This window comes from Homalodisca vitripennis, chromosome 1 (genome assembly GCF_021130785.1).
Source record: "Homalodisca vitripennis isolate AUS2020 chromosome 1, UT_GWSS_2.1, whole genome shotgun sequence".
NCBI lineage: Eukaryota > Metazoa > Arthropoda > Insecta > Hemiptera > Cicadellidae > Homalodisca > Homalodisca vitripennis.
In genome coordinates, this window is record NC_060207.1 from 106,694,807 (window position 1) to 106,714,318 (window position 19,512).

A 19,512-nucleotide genomic window follows, 5' to 3' on the forward strand; every position below is an offset into this window, starting at 1 on the left:
GTTGAGGTGGAGGGGGAGAGTTATTAATACATACAAAAATAAGAACAGAAAGAAAAAAAGAAGGAAAGAAAAGGGTTCAAACATACCCGAAAGCTGCTTTGAGTCTAGTCCAGGTGTTTTTATTGCACAGAATGCAAGCCTTGAGCACGAGAATTCAAGAGAATTCAAGAGCACAATTACATGTCATACCAGCACAGTCTAAAGTGGGATACTAACAAGAAAATCAATGTCTGCTCTTTCTCCGGCACTGTATTATGTCATCTAAAACAACTGAAACAATAGGACAGGAATGCAATGGTCAGGAGCGAGAAGGAGTAAAGGCAAGCTGCTTCCGGCCCTATGTTTTTGTCCTAGACGTTAGTGTCAAGAATCAAGAATCATTTTATTGTCGTCCCACATTACAATGCCATGACAAAGTGTCATGATGTATATATGAATTTTGGTGGTTTAGGTTAGTTTAATTGGCACTAACATAGCCAACTTAGTACACCGTGAGGAGAATTTTTTTAACACAATTTTATTGAGGCTTCATACATAAAATTAGCAGACCAACCGCTAAGTCAAACTTCAGTTAGACCACTTTGGGTACCTGTATTGCAAAAAAGAACTAACTAAGAAACCTGAAAAGGTTTACCAATCAAACAAATCTGAACCAAAGACATTTGTACACACACCATTTTTTGTAAATGAATTCAATTGCATTGTGTTAAAATATAGCTGGCTTTTTAGAGATAGCACAGATTCAAATCCTGCCTTTGACCATTGCATATTTTATTAGTACTGGTGACCTTTTAATGTACTAAGTCTCCCCATTGTTCTATTTTATAAGATACTTGCACAGGTCAGTGGCCATGAGGATGGGTAGAATAGTGCTAAACAGGGCCTCCCTTTTTGTTAAAAATATTATAATGCTCATTTTAAGCCATTTGTGTCTGCAAAGTTTGTGATTCTATTCTGTTTAAGAAGTAATTCTTCAATATGTCCATTATGAGATTAAGGCTTGTTTTCAGAATTGTACTAATATATAGGTTTTAATCAGTTTTGTTTTAGGATAAGTCTTAGGAATATATAAAGTTATAATCCGTGATATTACATTTTCAGGATGCGAGGATGTTTTTTATTGTTTGAGTTGGTAAGTTTCATCGGCGTAAAAGTATGAGATAGTAGATTGAACTTTATTTCTTATTTCAAACAAATGAGTATGAATTGGGGTTTGGCACACAGAACGAGTTGAAGTAAATAAACAATTCTGCTAGTTGTAGCCAAGATGAGCCTTGCTGGCAAGCAGCAGTTGCCTGCATCTGTATACAGATTTTCTGTTTTGACTTTAAATGCAAGGTTATACAAGGAGTTTCTACTTTACATATGGGAAAACTAAACCATCTTTAGTTATCAACTTAAATAGAACAATATTATATAAAAAATAACATGATAAATTAAATTTGTAAATTTTTTATTGTACTGATGGGGTGATGACCTAGCTATGGGAACAATGCAATAAATTCACAATTAAACGCAATGATTTAATAAGTTAACACTAAAATAGTCTCATTATTAGAACTATGGGATGGTTTTATTATAAGTTCCACATATAAAATATTTTGTATCGTTACATTTTACAAAAACAGTGACACTGGAATGTCCCAAAAAATGGTAAAATCTCCTGTTCATGGGGGCATAATTACATACCAGTTACAAATTACAGAAATGTTATATGAATGGAGTTCTTAAATATTGAAAATGTTTTGGGAACAACATTTATATCACAGCCAATTGAAAGTCAATTAGAGAATTTAAAAATAAATTGTTGCATTTTAATATTTATTGGTAAATTACTACATAATTAATAGTGAATATATACTAAGAATAATTCACATTTAAATAGGTTTAAATGGTCTATTGTTAGATAAATTCAAATGAGCAAGAAGCTCTAATATTCCACTAATATTTTAGTATTTCCATAGGTTTATTGGAATAGTGAATGGATTATTTAATGGTTTAACAAAATAAATATATGTGGCTGTCTCTTTATTTAATATTAACCTTCACTGCGACACTAGTCATGTTCCAACTTTAGAACAGCTGGGATAGTATCAGCGACTGTTCATTGCAGTCGGTGTGTTAATGTCAGCAAATAATAACAAAGCTCATTGAGAGTTTTTCAAGGATGCATTGTAGTGGGGCCGAGTTAGTTTTCAAGGCGACGGATGTCATCCTGTTGTCGGTGAACCTTGGCGGCTCTCCTTTAAGTGCTACATAAAAGAAACAAAATAGACCTTATCTAGCCTTAGTGCAGACACTGAATGTCTCCTAACTGAGCTTGTGTTTCACGCTCGCCGTTCTTGTCTGGGTGTCACCATACCCACTCGACAGTATATGCGGAAGTTATATAAGAAATTTGAAAACACAGGAAGCGTTTTAAATGCCCTGAAATGTGGTCTTCCATGATCAATTTACAACGAAGAAACCCTGCACACAGTTGCTCGAGCTTTTGTAACCAATCCCCATTAACTCGACTCGAAAGGCATCTGCTGAACTAGAAATATCAAGAAGAAGCGTGCAAAGAATGTTAAAGCAATTAAAATGTAAACCATACCATCCATCTTTAATGTAATAAATAAGAAATTTGAAAACACAGGAAGCGTTTTAAATGTCCCGAAATGTGGTCGGCTATGATCAATTTGCAACAGAGAAACCCTGCACACATTCCTCAAGCTTTTGTGACTAATCCCCAGTAAACCGACTGATAAGGCATATCTGCTGAACTAGAAATATCAAGAAGAAGCGTGAAAAGAATGTTAAAGCAATTAAAATTTAAACCATACCGTCCATTTTTACTTCAAGCGCTTCACGAGGATGATTCCGATAGGCGATTGGAATTCGGTGAGACAATAATTATTATATGCTCAGAGGCTGGTCCAAATTTCTTGCAATCAATTTTGTGGTGTGATGAGGCATGTTTCAAACTAAATGGTTGCGTTTATCGGCATAACTGCGTGTAGTGGTCGGATGTAAATCCTCATCACGTAACCCAAGCAGAACTCAATGTGCCTGGTGTTATGGTATGGGGAAGTATTTTGAGTACTGCACTGATTGGTCCTTATTTTCTTCAAGGAAATGTTAGCTCAGAAAATTACTTACGGTAGCTGCAAGAAGTAGTAGTCCTCGAGCTCAGAAACAATCCTGTTTTCAATATTCATTCCCTCATCTGGCAACAAGATGGTGCCCCAGCACATTTCGGTATCCAAATTTGAGATTTTTTAAATAACACATTTAATTAATGGATTGGTCGCCGTGGTACAATCGATTGGCCTGTGTGCTCGCCAGACATGACCCCATGTGATTTTTCACTGTGGGGTATTATAAAGGAGACTGTGTATGCTTCAAAACCGCAAAATCCTGACGAACTCATAAACCTAAGTAGAAATGCATTTGAACTTGTTAATAACGGTAAATCTTTATTGCTAAAAATTTGTGATTCTGTTCTCAGTCGTTACAATTAACATATAATACCTTTAAATTTCTCTTCTGGGGAAAGTGACATATGCGCCATCCTGTAGATTACAAAAAGGCTGTTGCTATTGTTATATTGTATTGTGTAATTTGGACCTACCTTATTCTCAAAATAAAATATGACCAACTTGTCAAATTGTTAATGTGACTAAACTGGAACAGTTATATAGAAATTGTATTCCTGTAGGAAACCCAGAAGCATGGTGATTAGAGAACCTCCATATATTTTGGAAGCCATTCGGAATAAAATAGAAAAACAGTAAAGAAAAAGGGAGATTGATGTAAGAAGTATAACCAATTTAATAATGGACCTAATTAATTGGCTGAATATAATCAAATCTAACATTCTTCACTTAATAGATAGTTTCACTATTTAAGTTTGTCTATCAATCTGTTTTTCTACATATAAAATACTTTTGGATATTTATTTAACATAATATATGTTACTAGTACTTTAATCATATTTTCTTAAATTAATTTTATCTACTTTGTATTATTATACAAAGTATAAGTATTTTTTTATTTGTTATGACAAATTTATTTATCTTGGTTTTATTCAGTTCTTGATATAATTTAACAACAACTATTAAAATTTCGCTATTTGATTATTATCATGAATAATTATTCTGGTTTGTGAATTGGAATTGTAGTCATGAGATATTGCCATTTTTATTTGTATTGTGTTTTATTAGTTTCTAAGTCACAACATAATAAAAATTGTGTGCTGATTTTAAATGTTTTAAGTGTGTATGTTATGAATTAATCATACTATAAAATAAGCATCTGTTATTAATTACTTTGTGGAAAATATTTATTTTATTCCTTTTAAATTTAGTATTGTTCAAAGTTTAAGTATTTGTTATGATAAATTAGTTTTGTTTCAAGTTAAAAAATTTATTAATGTCATATTCAAATAATATATTAAAAGAAACCTCTTAGTCAGTTGTAGTTAATTAAGGCAGGTGGTGATAAAGGAGGCACGGTTGCCATTGAGAGGAGTGATGCGGCGGCAGACGGACAGATATAGTGTGTAGTAGTGAAACTAATTTTATTCCGTTACCAGATCTCAACTTATGTTGAATGGGAGCTGGATGTGTAGAGTAGTTCCTGCCTCAATCGCTATGATCGCTGGGAAACAAAAACGCTCGTCCCTTTAAGTGAAAGAGAGGACTTTATGGTCATAACTTCTACAATAAAGTCAAGTTTCATTTAATTCCATTTTTATTCAAAATAAGTTTATTTCATTTTTAATGGAATTTTTTTATGCAAAATTAAAAGTTTTATTTCAATATTATCACATGAGTTCTTACTTGAGAATTTATTCCAATTATCAAATTTCAGCAGGCACATAGACTATAAAAATAATGGTTTGATTTTAATATCTCAATAATTTATTGAAAATTATTTTTTTATCTTATGGATTTAGGATTTCATATTTTGAAAAAATGAATAGTCAGTGTAATTAACTGAAAATGTAATTTTATCACACTAACTTGGGATCATTGGTGATCTTCCATAGATAATGCCCAGTTAAAAGGGAAATTAATCCCAGGTTTTCAAAATTATTGTCTGACCGATAATACACATCACAGCAAATGTGTGCCGATTAGACAACTATACAATTTAATTATTCTATATTTGACAGATGAAGCAACTTATGACCTGAAAATGTATCTTATTAGATTAGATCTTCAAAATTATAACAATTTCAACAGATGGTATAACCAACTTAAGACAAAATTTTAAACTTACCTAGCATTTATTTTTGAATGACCCGCTATTGACCGACACAATTTTCCAAAAGTCCATCATAAACTCATCTGTGTAGTAAAACACATTTAGCACCAGGTGCTGTTTTAAATGAGTCTTGAATCGTTTTTAATCATTTAGTTGTATAAGTGCCTCAATGAGCCTATTCATTAGTTTGACACCAACATGTTCTGCCAAAAGGTCGGAAGCCTTTAGCTGGATTTAAGTTTGGTAGTTATCCCTATTTCTTTTTTGTCTTAATTGATAAATGGTCTTGTCTGAACCATATTGCATTTAAGATAAACATTGTCTTATAATGTATCCTAGACAAATGTTTATGTTTAGTTGATATGAATAAAACAATGAGATGTTAAACCAGTGCTAGACAGTTTGTAATTTTCGAATCAACAAAGTCCATTCTCATCATAAGTTCCTATCCAACTCTTTCAAGAGAAATCCGTTAAGTTCTTGAGAAGTCAGTTTATTCTGGTTGAGTGAAGATTCCCTGTATGACTAGTGGAGCATCGGTTATAGCTACTACATGCTGAGAAATTGGACCTGGAGGGATATAAATTGATGGTTTTTAATTGCACTAGGTTTATCAACATCTATCAGCATTTTTTATCATCCATTTCATCTTCCTCACACATTTTTACAACTTATTGATACATTTCAGAGATAGAGACATATTTTGCATTCAAAAACCAAATGATGCTAAAGATTTCACTTTGGCCAGGATTGTGAATTAAAATGGTGGCAAATAATGCATTTAAATAAAAAAACCAATACAGACAGTTGAAACAAATTGGCAGAGTAGAGAGGGAGTGGAGAGTGGCTGGTCTAAATCTATGTTACTAGACAACTGGCTTGAAAGAAAATTGTACTTACTCAAAAAAACCACCCCACATTAAATATCATGGAAATAAGTTGTAGAAAGAATATAAAGTAGATTGAATCAGGTTTATGATTAGGTTAAATGATTCGTGTTATTGTGGGAATGGAAGGAGAATTTACAGTGGGTTTGAATTAAAAGTTTACAATCTTTTTACAAAAAAAGGATTGCCTTGAGCCAGTTTTATTATTTCTTAAAACAAACACACACTCGCACGCGCATGCACACACACACACATATACATACATACATATGCCATTGACTACATATACATTGAACAATGTCTCTTTTCAAAAATAATTGAACTTTGAATAAGCAACTAACTATAACTATTGTGCATGGCACTTAATCCATCCAAACATGTTATTATTTAATTGTAAATGTTTAAACTCTATTTAACAATGTGCTTTGTAGTCATTCTGGAAGACAAATTATATTCCAGTGTTCAGTAATAAATTATAAATATTGTTTATAATTGAGAATTTTTAGTGCTTTATTACTGTACTTTTGTATGACAGGAGACCTAAATGCTGCCCAGGCTATGGGAAAGGGAAGCTATGATTTGATGGTGGATGTTGTTGGGGGATGTTTCCTGGGCCTTCTGGCTGGACTTCTTCCAGTGCAAGACAATGTAAGTCTTATACTTGCTCATTACCAAAATGTTTTTCTAATTTGCTATACTATTGTAACTATTAACTATATATGAGATGTTTCTGAGCCAATGTAAAGCTTCTCAGGAGTGTAAAAATAAGACTTTCATTTCCATCGGTCAAAAATAATTCCTTTTTGGGATAAAGACCACTTTTATGTGACCCAGAAAATTTTTTTTCATTGCATTGATCAAGTTAACAAAAACGTCTAAATTCAGTTTTTGTAATTAATTATTTCACCTACAACATTATTCTACTCTTAGAATTTTTAGTTTTGTGGATCAGTATCAACTTAAGGGAATGAATCTTATTAAATAAAAAAAATCTATTTAACAATATTCAATATCAGAATACCAAAAATTAAATATTATTTGAAAAATTGGAATGAAAAGTTGAAAGCAATGGAAGTTGAATGAATTGGTGAAGTCGTGATAGACTGAATAATAGAATATGTTTGTTCAACTACCTATATAACCCTGAGGAAGCATTCTAGACCTGTTCAAAGGAAAAACATAATTTTAAGCTTAACAATGTGCTATTGATGTTTTACATGGTTCAGAAACAACCTGAATATAAATATGGCTGTAGTGACTAAATTGTGATGATATAAAAATATACAGGTTTTGTTCAATAAGTATTGGTACCAAAAACCAAAATTTATTGCAGGTATCAATACAATTACTTAATAATTAGATACACTTAGTTCGGCGCTTCTTCCACTTGTCAAAATCCCGCTGGAAATTGGTTTTCAGAATACTGTTGAGAACGTTGCTCGTCGCCTCTTGAACTGCCTCGATTGAGTTGAACCGACGTCCTTTGAGCTCCCTTTTCATTCATGGAAATAAGAAAAAGTAATGTGGAGCCAGGTCTGGGCTGTAGGTGGGGTGAGGCAATTTGCTACGCCGTATTTTGCCAGCAGCTGCTGCACAGCAATCACACCATAGCACGGCGTATTGTCGATTTCGCAGATGTGTCAGTACGTGTACGTTAAATGCAGCATTTATGGTCATTTTAGAAGGCACGAACTCTTAGTGAACAATGCCACGTTGGTCAAAAAACAATCAGGATATTTTTGACTTTGACATTCTAGCTTTTTTCGGACGTGGGGACCCCTGCGTGTGCCATTCTGAACCATTTGTTTGCGGGCCGTACTGGAACGCTCACGATTCATCGCTGGTAATAACGTTTTCAAGTAAATCTTCTATATTCCTGGGCGCAGTCCATAACTTCTTTCCAAATTTCCACCCATGACAGTTTTTGTGCCATGCTCAAGACTTTCTTCACCAGTATTGCGCACACTTTCCTCATCACAATATCCACTGTTACAACATTGTGGACGGTTCAGACTGAAAGGCCGATCTCCTCACTAATAAGGGCAATGTTTAAATGCCCGTCAGAGTCCAAAACTGTTTTCACTTTGGCCACCTGAACACTGGTTCGAGCGGTCATCAGGCATCCAACGCGAAGATCATCTTCAACGAGCTCCTGAACTTCCCTAAACATTTTGTACCATTCAAAAACTCTTGTGCGGCTTAAGGCATCATCCCCATAAGCCTGTTTAATGAGTTCAAGGTCTCAGACGCGGATTGCCTGAGTTTAAAGCAACAATTCCACAGCGTAGCGTTACTCGACGGTTCACTCCATGCTGGCGCAATGACACCATACAAAGTCACATGTCACAAAAATCCACCTCCTTTGTCAGCACATGCCTGCAGGCAACAGAGTCAAAGTGCGGCTGAGTGGTGGGGGATCCCTCTACTGAGGCCGACCAGTCGGGCCTCCCTCATATACATACATATATATATACTCTACCACTTGAGGTTGAGTGGTAAAGAGGGATTTACAGCCCTAACTCCACCTCTTTAATAAAGGCATTTTTCATTTAATTTTATATACACTCTTATTAACCCTTTTAATCCCAGCCATTTTTGCATGGACTTGCCAGAAAGCCCATGGCGATAAGGGACCGTAGTGCAGAATTGAGGGAAAATACATCTAGTTTTCTTACTTTTGAAGATAATTTTTAGGTTTTTGTTTTAAATTGTTCACAAATAAGTGTACTCTTAGATGTAATAGTTAAAAAGTACTTTTACAGAATGATTTGATTTTTTTTAGCGCATTTTACATAAAAAAATTTTTATTTTTTTTAATTTTTTATAGTTTGGACATACATAAAGGGTAGAAAAAAAAATTGTAGCCCCTGAAAAATGAAGCAATTTTGTTGTACACATATTTCTTACTACACACACAAAATTTGAAGAACTTTCCTTGATAAATGCAGGAGATATATCCAATTAATTGTATTGCTGCATAAGCACTTCTTCATATATTTCCACATACACGTCAGTAGAAGTATACAGATATGTATACTTGTTTTTGCACTTTTGAAATAATAACAATTGTAAAATAACACAAACTAATTGTAATGGTTTGTAAGACTAAAACTTGTTTAATTTTTCAAAAAAGTAAAAGAAATAATATTTACAATATATACATTTTATATAAACAACTCAATTCATTGTCTTCAAAATTAGCACATTCACCACTAATAATAGGGTACTTTGGGATTATACCGACCACACCAGTATGAAGAACACAAAAATATAAATTTATAGAAACAAACATGATAGAACGAAAAAACAACTCTTTAATTACAAACTTACAAGGATTTCCAGGCATTGTGATCGGTATTGTTGTCGCTGTCATCTTATCTTTCTCAAGAATCCCGATTACGACAGGCCACGCGGCATCACATGATTTGCACGGTACACAATTGCCTTTTCATTACAATTCAATTTATATTTCTGATCAGATCCTCTAGAATTTGATATTTTACTGATAGGTACTATCTCGAGGGATGTTTTTCTTTCTTTGACATCAGCGCGAAGGCATGGCACTCGCATTTTGGGTGGCGGAGTGTGATCAAGAATAAAAACAAGTTTTGAGTGTTTTTTTCAATAAAGAGTTTAGTTTTAGTTTGATCATGTTTGTTTTTATTGAATTTTTGTGTTTGGAGAAATGTAGAGGTAAAACACGGAAGTACAACAAAGCGACGCACCAGCTGAACGGGCGGCGAGACTCTGCAATCACGTTATCTACTAGACCGCTCGACTTTGACCTCTGTCTGAGGATGGGGAGGGGTTTGCGATAAGACGGTTCCTGTTTTATATTGACGAAATATTGTTCTACGCTAATCTAGTAATCAGTTGAAGCAAAATGTCAAATAACGATTCATGTCTGGGTATGGTCGGTATAATCCCAAAGTACCAATAATAGTGTTTATCAAAGTGTTTTCACTCACTGGTAACTTTTCTCTACGGTGTTTACTCATGTTTTTTTACTAATAATACAATAAATCACACGAAAAACAACCGCTTTCAATCACACAAACTAATTGAGGTTATAAGTCAGCATACAACAACAATACAACTGAAGTCGTCTGACAGCTGACATCGACAAATAAACTACGCTCAATGACGACGAAATACGATGCCAATTGAAAGGTTTATTGTTTTTGCGTGTAGTCCGTTTCTTCACCGACTACTATACCGAAACTGATGGCATTTGGACATATTATTAGCCAGCTACATTAAATTCTCGAGACGTCCGGTATATCGGACGTTGGGCATTTTAGCTAGACCACCTCTGTCCGATATATCGGACGCCGGGGTTAAAAGGGTTAATATATTTAAATATATGTAGATTTTTCAAAATTGGTTTTTGTCTTATTGTATCTGAAAAAATGAACTTGTGAGAGACCTATTATTTGTATTTACAATATATTGTGTGCTACAAAATTAAATTATCCTTCTACCTTAGTTGAAAGAAATGACTACTTTTTTTATGACAACTAAAATACCTGTATTATTTGTTGTGATGGGATTTTAATGTACTCAATATCTTAAAAACCTTTTAAGATACAACAACTTGCTTGTAACAAACAGTTTAGGAAATGTTACAAGCATTCCAGAACATTAGTTAAATTTGTTCTATAACTTCAGAAATAACAGTTGTGAAATTTTCCAAGTTTAAACAATGACCATAATGGAGCAAAATGGATTACCAAGCTGGCCATCAAACTGAACCAAGATATTTATAAGATCAATTTTTGTACCAAGTTTCAACTTGTTTGGGCTTTTTTGGGACAGTTAAGGTTTCCACAAGCTTTATTATATAGCATAGATATACATATAATCTTTTTAATGGGGGTAATTTTAGGTTCTGGGGGTCATGTTCAGTGAAATTATGCAGAAATGTTCATAAGTGCTACAGTGAGGACAATAATTCCAATAGATTTATTTTGTGTACAAAATCTACCTAACAAAAATCACTAGAACTGAGTGAACTATTGTCAAAATATAAAGAAACATTTACAGTAGTTCAGGCTGTAATCTGTAATGTTTTCCCTAATAAATGCTTACTACTTACACTATAAACATTACACAAAGTAACTTATCAATTAGGGAGATAAGATAACAAAAACAATAGAAAAATCCAAACAGCTATTTCATTGACATAGAGTGAACACAAGTTATATTGTATGAGAAATGACTGCAAGGAATGACATCAGATATGATATATTCTATTAATACTAAGTATAAAATGTGTATCGGTCAAATTACAAAAAAAATACGAAAGCGGATGACAGATCGCCCACTCGGTCTTTTTGCATAATAGGCTGCAGGCGATAGATCTTCCATTGGTCCTTAGAGAGTTAATAGATTAGTTGAAAATGCCAACACAAACAGTTGCATCAGGATTAACATAGATCAAGATCAAAATTATACTTTTACCATTAATAAAGTTCATATTGGCAGTAGAATGAAATTGTTTGTATTACTTTGGTATTATCCAGAGCCCACTATTTTTGGAAAAATTTTTCATACCAGGAACTTAAAAAACTACATTATTAGAAAGAGCAGACTTTATATGACTTACTGTGTAATTACATGTCTTTATGAATATCGGATCTTGTTTTCTACTTCCCAAAAGGAAGCGATGTTGGCAAGAAGGAGGCCACTCTGTCCCTACTATTTGTTATTAGGCTATATAAGTAGATAAATAAATACATACGAATTACAAATATAAAAAGTTAACAAGGGCGAACGTGATCTGAGCTTGAATTTAGGTACTGTCTCGATGGATGCCTTTCAGTTTTTTGTTAGAAGCGTGGGGTGGAAAGCACCACCAAAGCCCACACTGGAGCATTTGCGATCAGTAATTTTCCGACCTCAGATCACATGCCAGATGGTCCAATATGCACTGACGTTGGAAAAGTTGGACAATCTGGGATGTGATCTGACCTCGGGAGAAAAAGAAAAACATCTCTTGAGATAGTACCCAAATTCTAGATCAAATCACGTGAACATGTGTAAAGGTTATCTTTTACTTTGGTACTACTAGCAACATATTTATGAAAACCAAATCTAAACTTCTTTATATTACATAATAACAAGTAGTAGGTAGGGGCAGAGCGATACCCTTCTTGCCATTCCCTCCTTTTTGAGAGACAGAAATCAAGAACAGATTGTCATAATGACTTGTAATTTTCACAGTGAGTCAAATAAAGTCTGTTTTTTTTCTAATAATGTTTTTTAGGTTCCCGGAAAGAAAAACTTCCAAAAATAGTGGCCTCTGGATTATACCAAAGTACCTTGTTTATCATCATAATTAATATAACTTTCTGATCATACCAGCAGAACATGTTATCTTCTAGTAGTATTGATTTATTAAAATATTTAAATTACTCTGAAACCATTTTTTATTTCTTTCTTTTGTGCAATATTGTGCTGAATAGTCATTGTGCAAGTACAATTTATTATTTAAAATTCATAATTAAGCTGTAAAATGTCTTATAAATTTTAAAATCATAAACTTAATAATTATAAATAATGATGTTTTCACTAATTGTAAACTGGTGTACAGACAGCTGCAGTGTGGAAGCGGACAATCGCAGTGACAGCAGGAGGTATGATAGCCATTGTCTCGGGGCCCAAGGTGGGACTGCCAGGCACAGGACCTCTCTCTAGCATCTGCACAGGGTTCGTGGCAACCATGCTGTGGAAGTTGCAGACACCGCTTAGCTCTAAGGTGGGACATGTGTATTGTCTTGTTTTGATGACAGTATGTCGGAGACTATTAATGGGTTAAGCACTCCTGTCACCTTTAAAATTACAACCCATGTCAGTTCTTTATGGAACTGGGGACCTTTTTTGGAAAATCACAAACACAAGAATGACTGTACACAGACGCTGGTGAACACAATCTTCCAAGGCTCATGGGTCGTGTTGTGCCCGATACTGTTTGCCTCTACGGGCTCTGATGTCGATATGTCCATTTTGGATTGGACCACCATAACGTGGATGCTGGGTATCGTACTAGTCACCGTAATTGTGAGTATAATATGTGTTTTTTTATGTAATATAGATACGAATGACTGGGAGAGACCTCTAAAACACCTAGGAAAGTTTAAACAAATTGTTGGTGACAGTCACAGTTTTTAATTCTCCTAATGATAATATCACATTGTGTGACATGTTTATCAATTTAATTTATATGTGCTGGTAAACTGTGCAATATGTTAGTTTACATCCAATTTTGGTTCAACAGTTTATTTAATATATCGTACTTTGTTTACAAATACCTAGGAAAGATAAATATCTTCCTGGACAAAACTTGAAGTGCCATTACAAAAGTTCTGAAAAGTAATAACAGACAGTCAGATACCAATCCTCTCTCGGTGTCCTGTACTTAGTCCTGTTTGTCTATTGCCAAACAAGTGTTGTTTAGTTCTCTCAATATTTTAACCTGTTCTAAAGAGCTATTATAAAAATTATTTAACTCCTAAAATAAGTATTATTTAATAAAAATTATACCAATCTAACTACAAACTCTGACACAAGATGATAGGTATTGGTGCCATACCTCTAAGGTCACACTCACATGCTCATTTTACCAGACATAGAAATAATTTAGATTTACCTCTTGTTAGGCTAACTAAGTCCCAAGAGTCATTTTCATATATTGGTTTAAAAATGTTTAATCGATTACCAGCTGAAGCCCACCGTGTTGAGTTAAAATTATTGAAAACAAAAATTTTTTGCTGGTTACTAAAAATCCGTTTTACAGTATGAATGAATTCTTTACGACTGATATTGACATTAGCTTTTAGATTTTGACTGAGAATATTCTTGTTACATTCCTTGTTTTGTATTTGTTATTTATTGTTATACTATATTATGTTAAATTACATTTCTTATCATTATCTATTGTTAAATTTTATTGAATAACTATAGGCTAGGCTAGTCATTATTTCTGTTAAATTATATGGCTATTGAAATATACTTATGAAAGATCGATGCCTTTATCCTAAAAAAGTAATATTGACGTCAACTATACAAAATGTACATTTTGTAATTTGTTGAATAAATTCTTGATTCTTGTGGCAGGTTCGCTTATTGGGATGTTTCCTTGTCCTGTTTGGGGGAGAGTTCAACTGGAAGGAGATGTTATTTGTTGGCCTCATATTCCAGGGCAAGGCTACAAATCAGGTCAGCTCTTCTTGTTTCTCAATTGACTCTGTTTCCAGACATAAAATAACTTCTTTCTGTAAACACTATGTTGGACAATGAGTTATGAATAAAATAATTGTTATGGTTTTTTTTTAGTTTACAAAAACCAGACATTGTGATTTGAGACCTGAAATCTGATTTCTTCCCCATGAATTTAACAAATCTAACAAATTTTAAATAAAATATAAAGTAAACTACGAGGGCTGTTTTTTAAGTAAGGGCCGTTCTCCCGTACACGGTAGTAGTTCGCGTTCCTGCCGTAACGAGTGTGCCCCGCCTCCCGGCATTCCTAGCGAACAACTTCATGTCAGTTGAAGCTCTGTATCTAACCTGTATGCATTACTGTGGATCTTTAAAATGATTAAGATTATCGAATCACCCACCGCGTGTGAGATTCGGTCAGTGATACGATTTTTGACTGCAAGAAACATGTCGGCTGCTGATATTCACCGTCAGCTTTGTGAGGAGTATGATGCCAAGGCAATGAGTGAAGGTAAAGTGCAGAAATGGGTCCGAGAATTTAAAGATGGCCGCGAAAATGTCCACGATGAAGATCGCTCAGGCCGGCCATCTGTGATCACGGGAGATTTGGTTACTGCAGTTGACGCAAAAATTCATGAGGACAGACGGTTCACAATAACCACTCTCTCTATGGAATTTCCTCAAGTGTCCAGGTCAGTACTGTACAAAATTGTGTCAGAAAACCTAAACTTTAAAAAATTGTGCTCAAGATGGGTACACAAACTCCTCACTGATGATCACAAAAAAAAGAGATTAAGCAGTTCTTTGACTTTCTTGACCCGCTACGACGAGGAAGGAGACGACATGTTGAGTCGAATTGTCACAGGAGATGAAACATGGGTATCCCATATCACTCCTGAATCAAAGCAACAGTCCATGGAATGGCGGCACACAACATCTCCAGTCAAAGTCAAGCAAACGCTGTCACGGCGCAAAGTTATGGCAACTGTGACACTAGCAAGTCCACTAGCAAAGTTCTGGGACAGGCACGGTGTTTTGCTAGTGGACTTTATGCCTCGAGGAATGACGATTAACTCAGAAGCCTACTGCGCAACTCTGGCCAGTCTCCGACGCCCCATTCAGAACAAAAGACGCGGCATGCTGACAAAGGGAATTCTGCTCCTCCACGACAACGCAAGGCCTCACACCGCTGCTCGGACACAAGAAATGATCGACTCTTTTGGCTGGGAAGTTTTGAATCATCCGCCGTACAGCCCCGACCTTGCTCCGAGCGATTTCCACCTTTTTCGGTACTTGAAAAATCATCTTGGCGGGAAGCGCTACAATGACGACAAAGAAGTCAAGACGGCCGTGAACTCCTGGTTGTCAGAGCAGGCAGCAAATTTCTTTGAAGAGGGATTTCAAAACTTAGTTTTAAGTTATGATAAGTGCCTTAACAAACAAGGCAACTATGTAGAAAAATAAAAAAAGTATGTAGATTCTGAAAATAAATCTATTTTGAAATAAATAATTGTTGTTTATTAAAAAAAAAAAAAAACAGCCCTTACAGTGTGTGGCAATTAAATAATGAGATTGAGAGGGTGGTGTAAGAAATGCAGTTAATTACGTACAAACCTTCACCTTCACCATATAACACTTCTCTCCGTTTTGTAGGTGGCTTCCACTCCCATTGTTCATAGCAACGTTTTATTATGCCCTCAGTTATTGTTCTGTTCAATAACTGTGGTTTTTGTATTCACTTGTTCCACAGATTCAAAGTGTTTCCCTAACATGTACTTCTCACTTTTGAGTACAGGGATAATTGAAGAATATGTATTTCAAACTAAAATGTATATTAGTCCAAGTTAATCAGAAAACAATTAAGGTTCATGTGTGTTGTGTAATATTTCGTATTCTTACATCTTGACAAGACTTATAACATTGTAATGTTCTATTAATAAATCATTTCAATTTCAATGTCAGATGGGGTGAGGTCAAATGAATGTACACCAACACAGAAGTGAGCATGTCCAGACCACTTCATACATATGGCATTATTAGTCGACGAATTGTCTTTGTGCAGAATCCAAGAGTCTTTCTTCCACAATTCTGACCTTACTTCCTAACTCTTTCTCTCAGTTGGATAATTAGTATTTGTGATTGAAAATTATTTAACATCCTTTAGGAATCCCCATGAAATCTATGATCCCAGTGAAATTGATATATTCATGTTTTGTTCCTGAAAAATTTTGGGAATCATTTTTCATACTCTATGATAGTTTAAAATACATTATGGAAATTTTTGTTGCTGTTTAATAAATTTTACATGCCAGTGATCATCAAAATGCTCAAACAGTTTGATTAATTTTCTCTGTTACCTTTCCATCAGTTTCTGGTTATAACATAGGACTGTTCATGTATGAAACAGTCAATTAATGATTTTCCATTGGATTTTGGTTTTCTCTTTGTGTTATTAGGTGTTCTTTAAACGATTAAACACGTTATATTAAGTGAGTAAAAATTTATACATATTTTGCCTCTGGGATTGATACTTTATGAATAAATAAGGTTAAATACCTTTCCTTCATTAATCAAACTTTTATATTTCTAATACTAGTTTGGAAAGCACTTTCCCATTGTCAAATCGTTATAAACTGAACATGTAGTTGAGAGTAATAAAAATATAAATAAATAAACTAACATTTAGACGAAAACACTACATAATGAAGAAATACAAAGCACAATTTTTTGTGTGTGGTCAGACATGGGCAGGAGTTGTCTGAAAAGTACTGTTTCCTTGAGTTTGTTTATTTGTGTGTGTATAGTTTTATTTATTTTTTACTAGATGTTCAGTTTTTAACAATTTGATAGCGAAAGCTAGTAATCTAAATAAAAAAGTTGGATCGACGATGGAAAGGTATGTAACGAGAATAAGCAGGGAATTCAATGCACTGGGAAAATCCCTGTAGTACTGGGAAAATCTCAAAAACAACTTTTCTTTCTCTAAGAACTTGAAATCAAGATAATAATTTGATTGCTTCTTGAATCAGAAGTAAATTATTTCCAAACTTCTTATTGTACGAGGGTGGTTTGAAAAGTTTCCTTCCTAACAAAGATACATGACATTTTTTCTTCATTTTTTAAATATTTTTCAACATTGTCTCCTTGTAACTCTACACACTTCTTTTAGCGATGCTCTCATCTCTGTAACTTTTCCAAATAGTACTCTGCATTTTTCTCTACAAAATAGTTTTTTCACGAAGGTGATTGCTTCTTCATTTGATAAAAAACTTTATCCTCCAAGCACAATTTTAGATAAGGGATCAAAAAGAAGTTACTTGGGACTAGATCTGGTGAGTAAGGCAGTTGAAACTGTAATTCGTGGATTTTCGCCATGGCAACCACTGAGGTGTGAGACAGTGTCTTGGTGAAACAGAATTTTCTTTTTCTGCAAATTTGACAGTTTTTCCACAAGTTTTGACCACAGCTTGTCAAATAATGATGCATAGTAATGGTTTTTCCTTTTTGAAGGCAATAGATTAAAATAACTAAATGACTATCCCAAAAAACAGTTGAAATCACTTTTTTGGAGCCGGTTCCTCCTTAGCCGGTTCCACTGTTTGCACTGTATTTTTATTTCGGGCTTATAATGGTGTAGCCAAGTTGGTTTGAAAGTGGAATAGGGAATCAGAAATTAAAAAAAAAAAAAATGAAAATGAAATATGCCTTTATTCAAGAGGCGGAGTTAGGTTAGTGGGTGTTAGAAATTTTACTGAATAAACTGGTTATTAAAAAAAAAAAAACTGTTGAGGGGCCACTTTGTTATTTTTTTATTTGTTCATAGTCAAACCAAATGTAGTCTACTTTATAAAACAACTAGAGTAATACTTAGATTTAATATTTAAGAAAAAAAATTAAATTACTTTTATAGTCGTAATGAATAATCAATTTAAGTTCTGACATTACTTCTCAAACAAAAGTTTTGATTAACACTAAAACATACTTTTCTCAATAAATTAAAAAAATATATATAGGGTATTAACTCAGAGTGTGGTACTCTTGCTTCATTGCCTAGACTGATATGTGTTCACTTTAAATTTCTGGTAATTCTTTAATTATTTACATTAATTTTACTTATTTTTATTAGTTTCATTAGTTCCTCAATTATTACAGTAAATAAGCTTCAGTTCTATCTAATATGTAATGTAATTTCAATTTTCAAATTGCAATAAATAGTTGTATAATAAATAAATTAATAACAGAAATATTTTTATGGGAAAGTAACTTTAATTATTCCATTTTAAATGAAATAACTCAATTACACAATGAAAGTTTAGTTATAAGTTGATTTGTTAAATAATAAATCCAGTATTTTTCAAAATAAAAATAAAATATCACACTTAAAGAAAAATAAAAAATGTTTGCATTCAATATTTGTTGAGTTGATTTAGAGTTTTATCTTGGTTTAGATATTTCATAAATTTTAGTTAGAAGTTACCAGTTACAAAATTTAGTTCTTATTTTATTTGTATATTCTTAAATACAGTAATACTCCAGTGAAGAAACGACCAAGAAAGGATTTTTTGGATGTAGGTAGTTACATTTTCTTCTAATCAACCAACGCTGTTATATGACAGGCCGCGCTGGCACCCAACCTTCTCTACACCTCCTGGAAGTCGGAATATCCTGAGGATGCACACAGAGCAGCCGAATCTGTGGCGATGGGGGTGTTGTCTATCCTGGTGTGCACCCCTCTGGCCCACCTGGGGGCCCGGCTCGGGGGACCATATCTGCTGTCCAAACAAGAGCCACCCCGGCCCCCTCCAACTGAACCGGAGCCTGAAAACACAGATGCCAAACCAGATGCATAACCTCCACCTCAATTTGTATAAAAGCTTTGTAAATAAACGTTATATTATTTATAGAAATGTGTGTTTTATTGAGATTTACTGGGTACATAGTATAAGGATAAAAGAAAACCATGTACAAGTTTTGTTGGACATTGTTTTTTTACAGCACGCTTATAAAAATAGGGTATATGCTAGGTCAACTTCAAATACAAACCCATTTATTTCACCCATGTTCTTAGTCTAAAAGAGAAATAATTTAAAAATTATTGTCATTTTTCTAAATGACCAAATTATTATGTTCATTGTACAATTATGAAAATTTAATT

At 34.0% G+C, this 19,512-nt stretch overlaps 1 protein-coding gene across 5 annotated transcripts in view; it reads left to right on the forward strand.

Moving 5' to 3' along the window:
• The window catches only part of LOC124368674 (sodium/hydrogen exchanger 9B2-like), a 73,832-nt gene extending 54,568 nt beyond the window's left edge, over positions 1-19,264 (forward strand). For all 5 annotated transcript variants that reach the window (XM_046825966.1, XM_046825984.1, XM_046825958.1 and 2 more), the window contains 5 exons: positions 6,673-6,785; positions 12,730-12,894; positions 13,053-13,196; positions 14,253-14,354; positions 18,974-19,264. In XM_046825966.1, coding sequence (XP_046681922.1) covers positions 6,673-6,785; positions 12,730-12,894; positions 13,053-13,196; positions 14,253-14,354; positions 18,974-19,207 — 758 coding nt within the window. In that variant the 3' untranslated portion in view covers positions 19,208-19,264. The remainder of the gene's footprint in view (positions 1-6,672; positions 6,786-12,729; positions 12,895-13,052; positions 13,197-14,252; positions 14,355-18,973) is intronic.
• Positions 19,265-19,512: the final 248 nt, after the last annotated feature.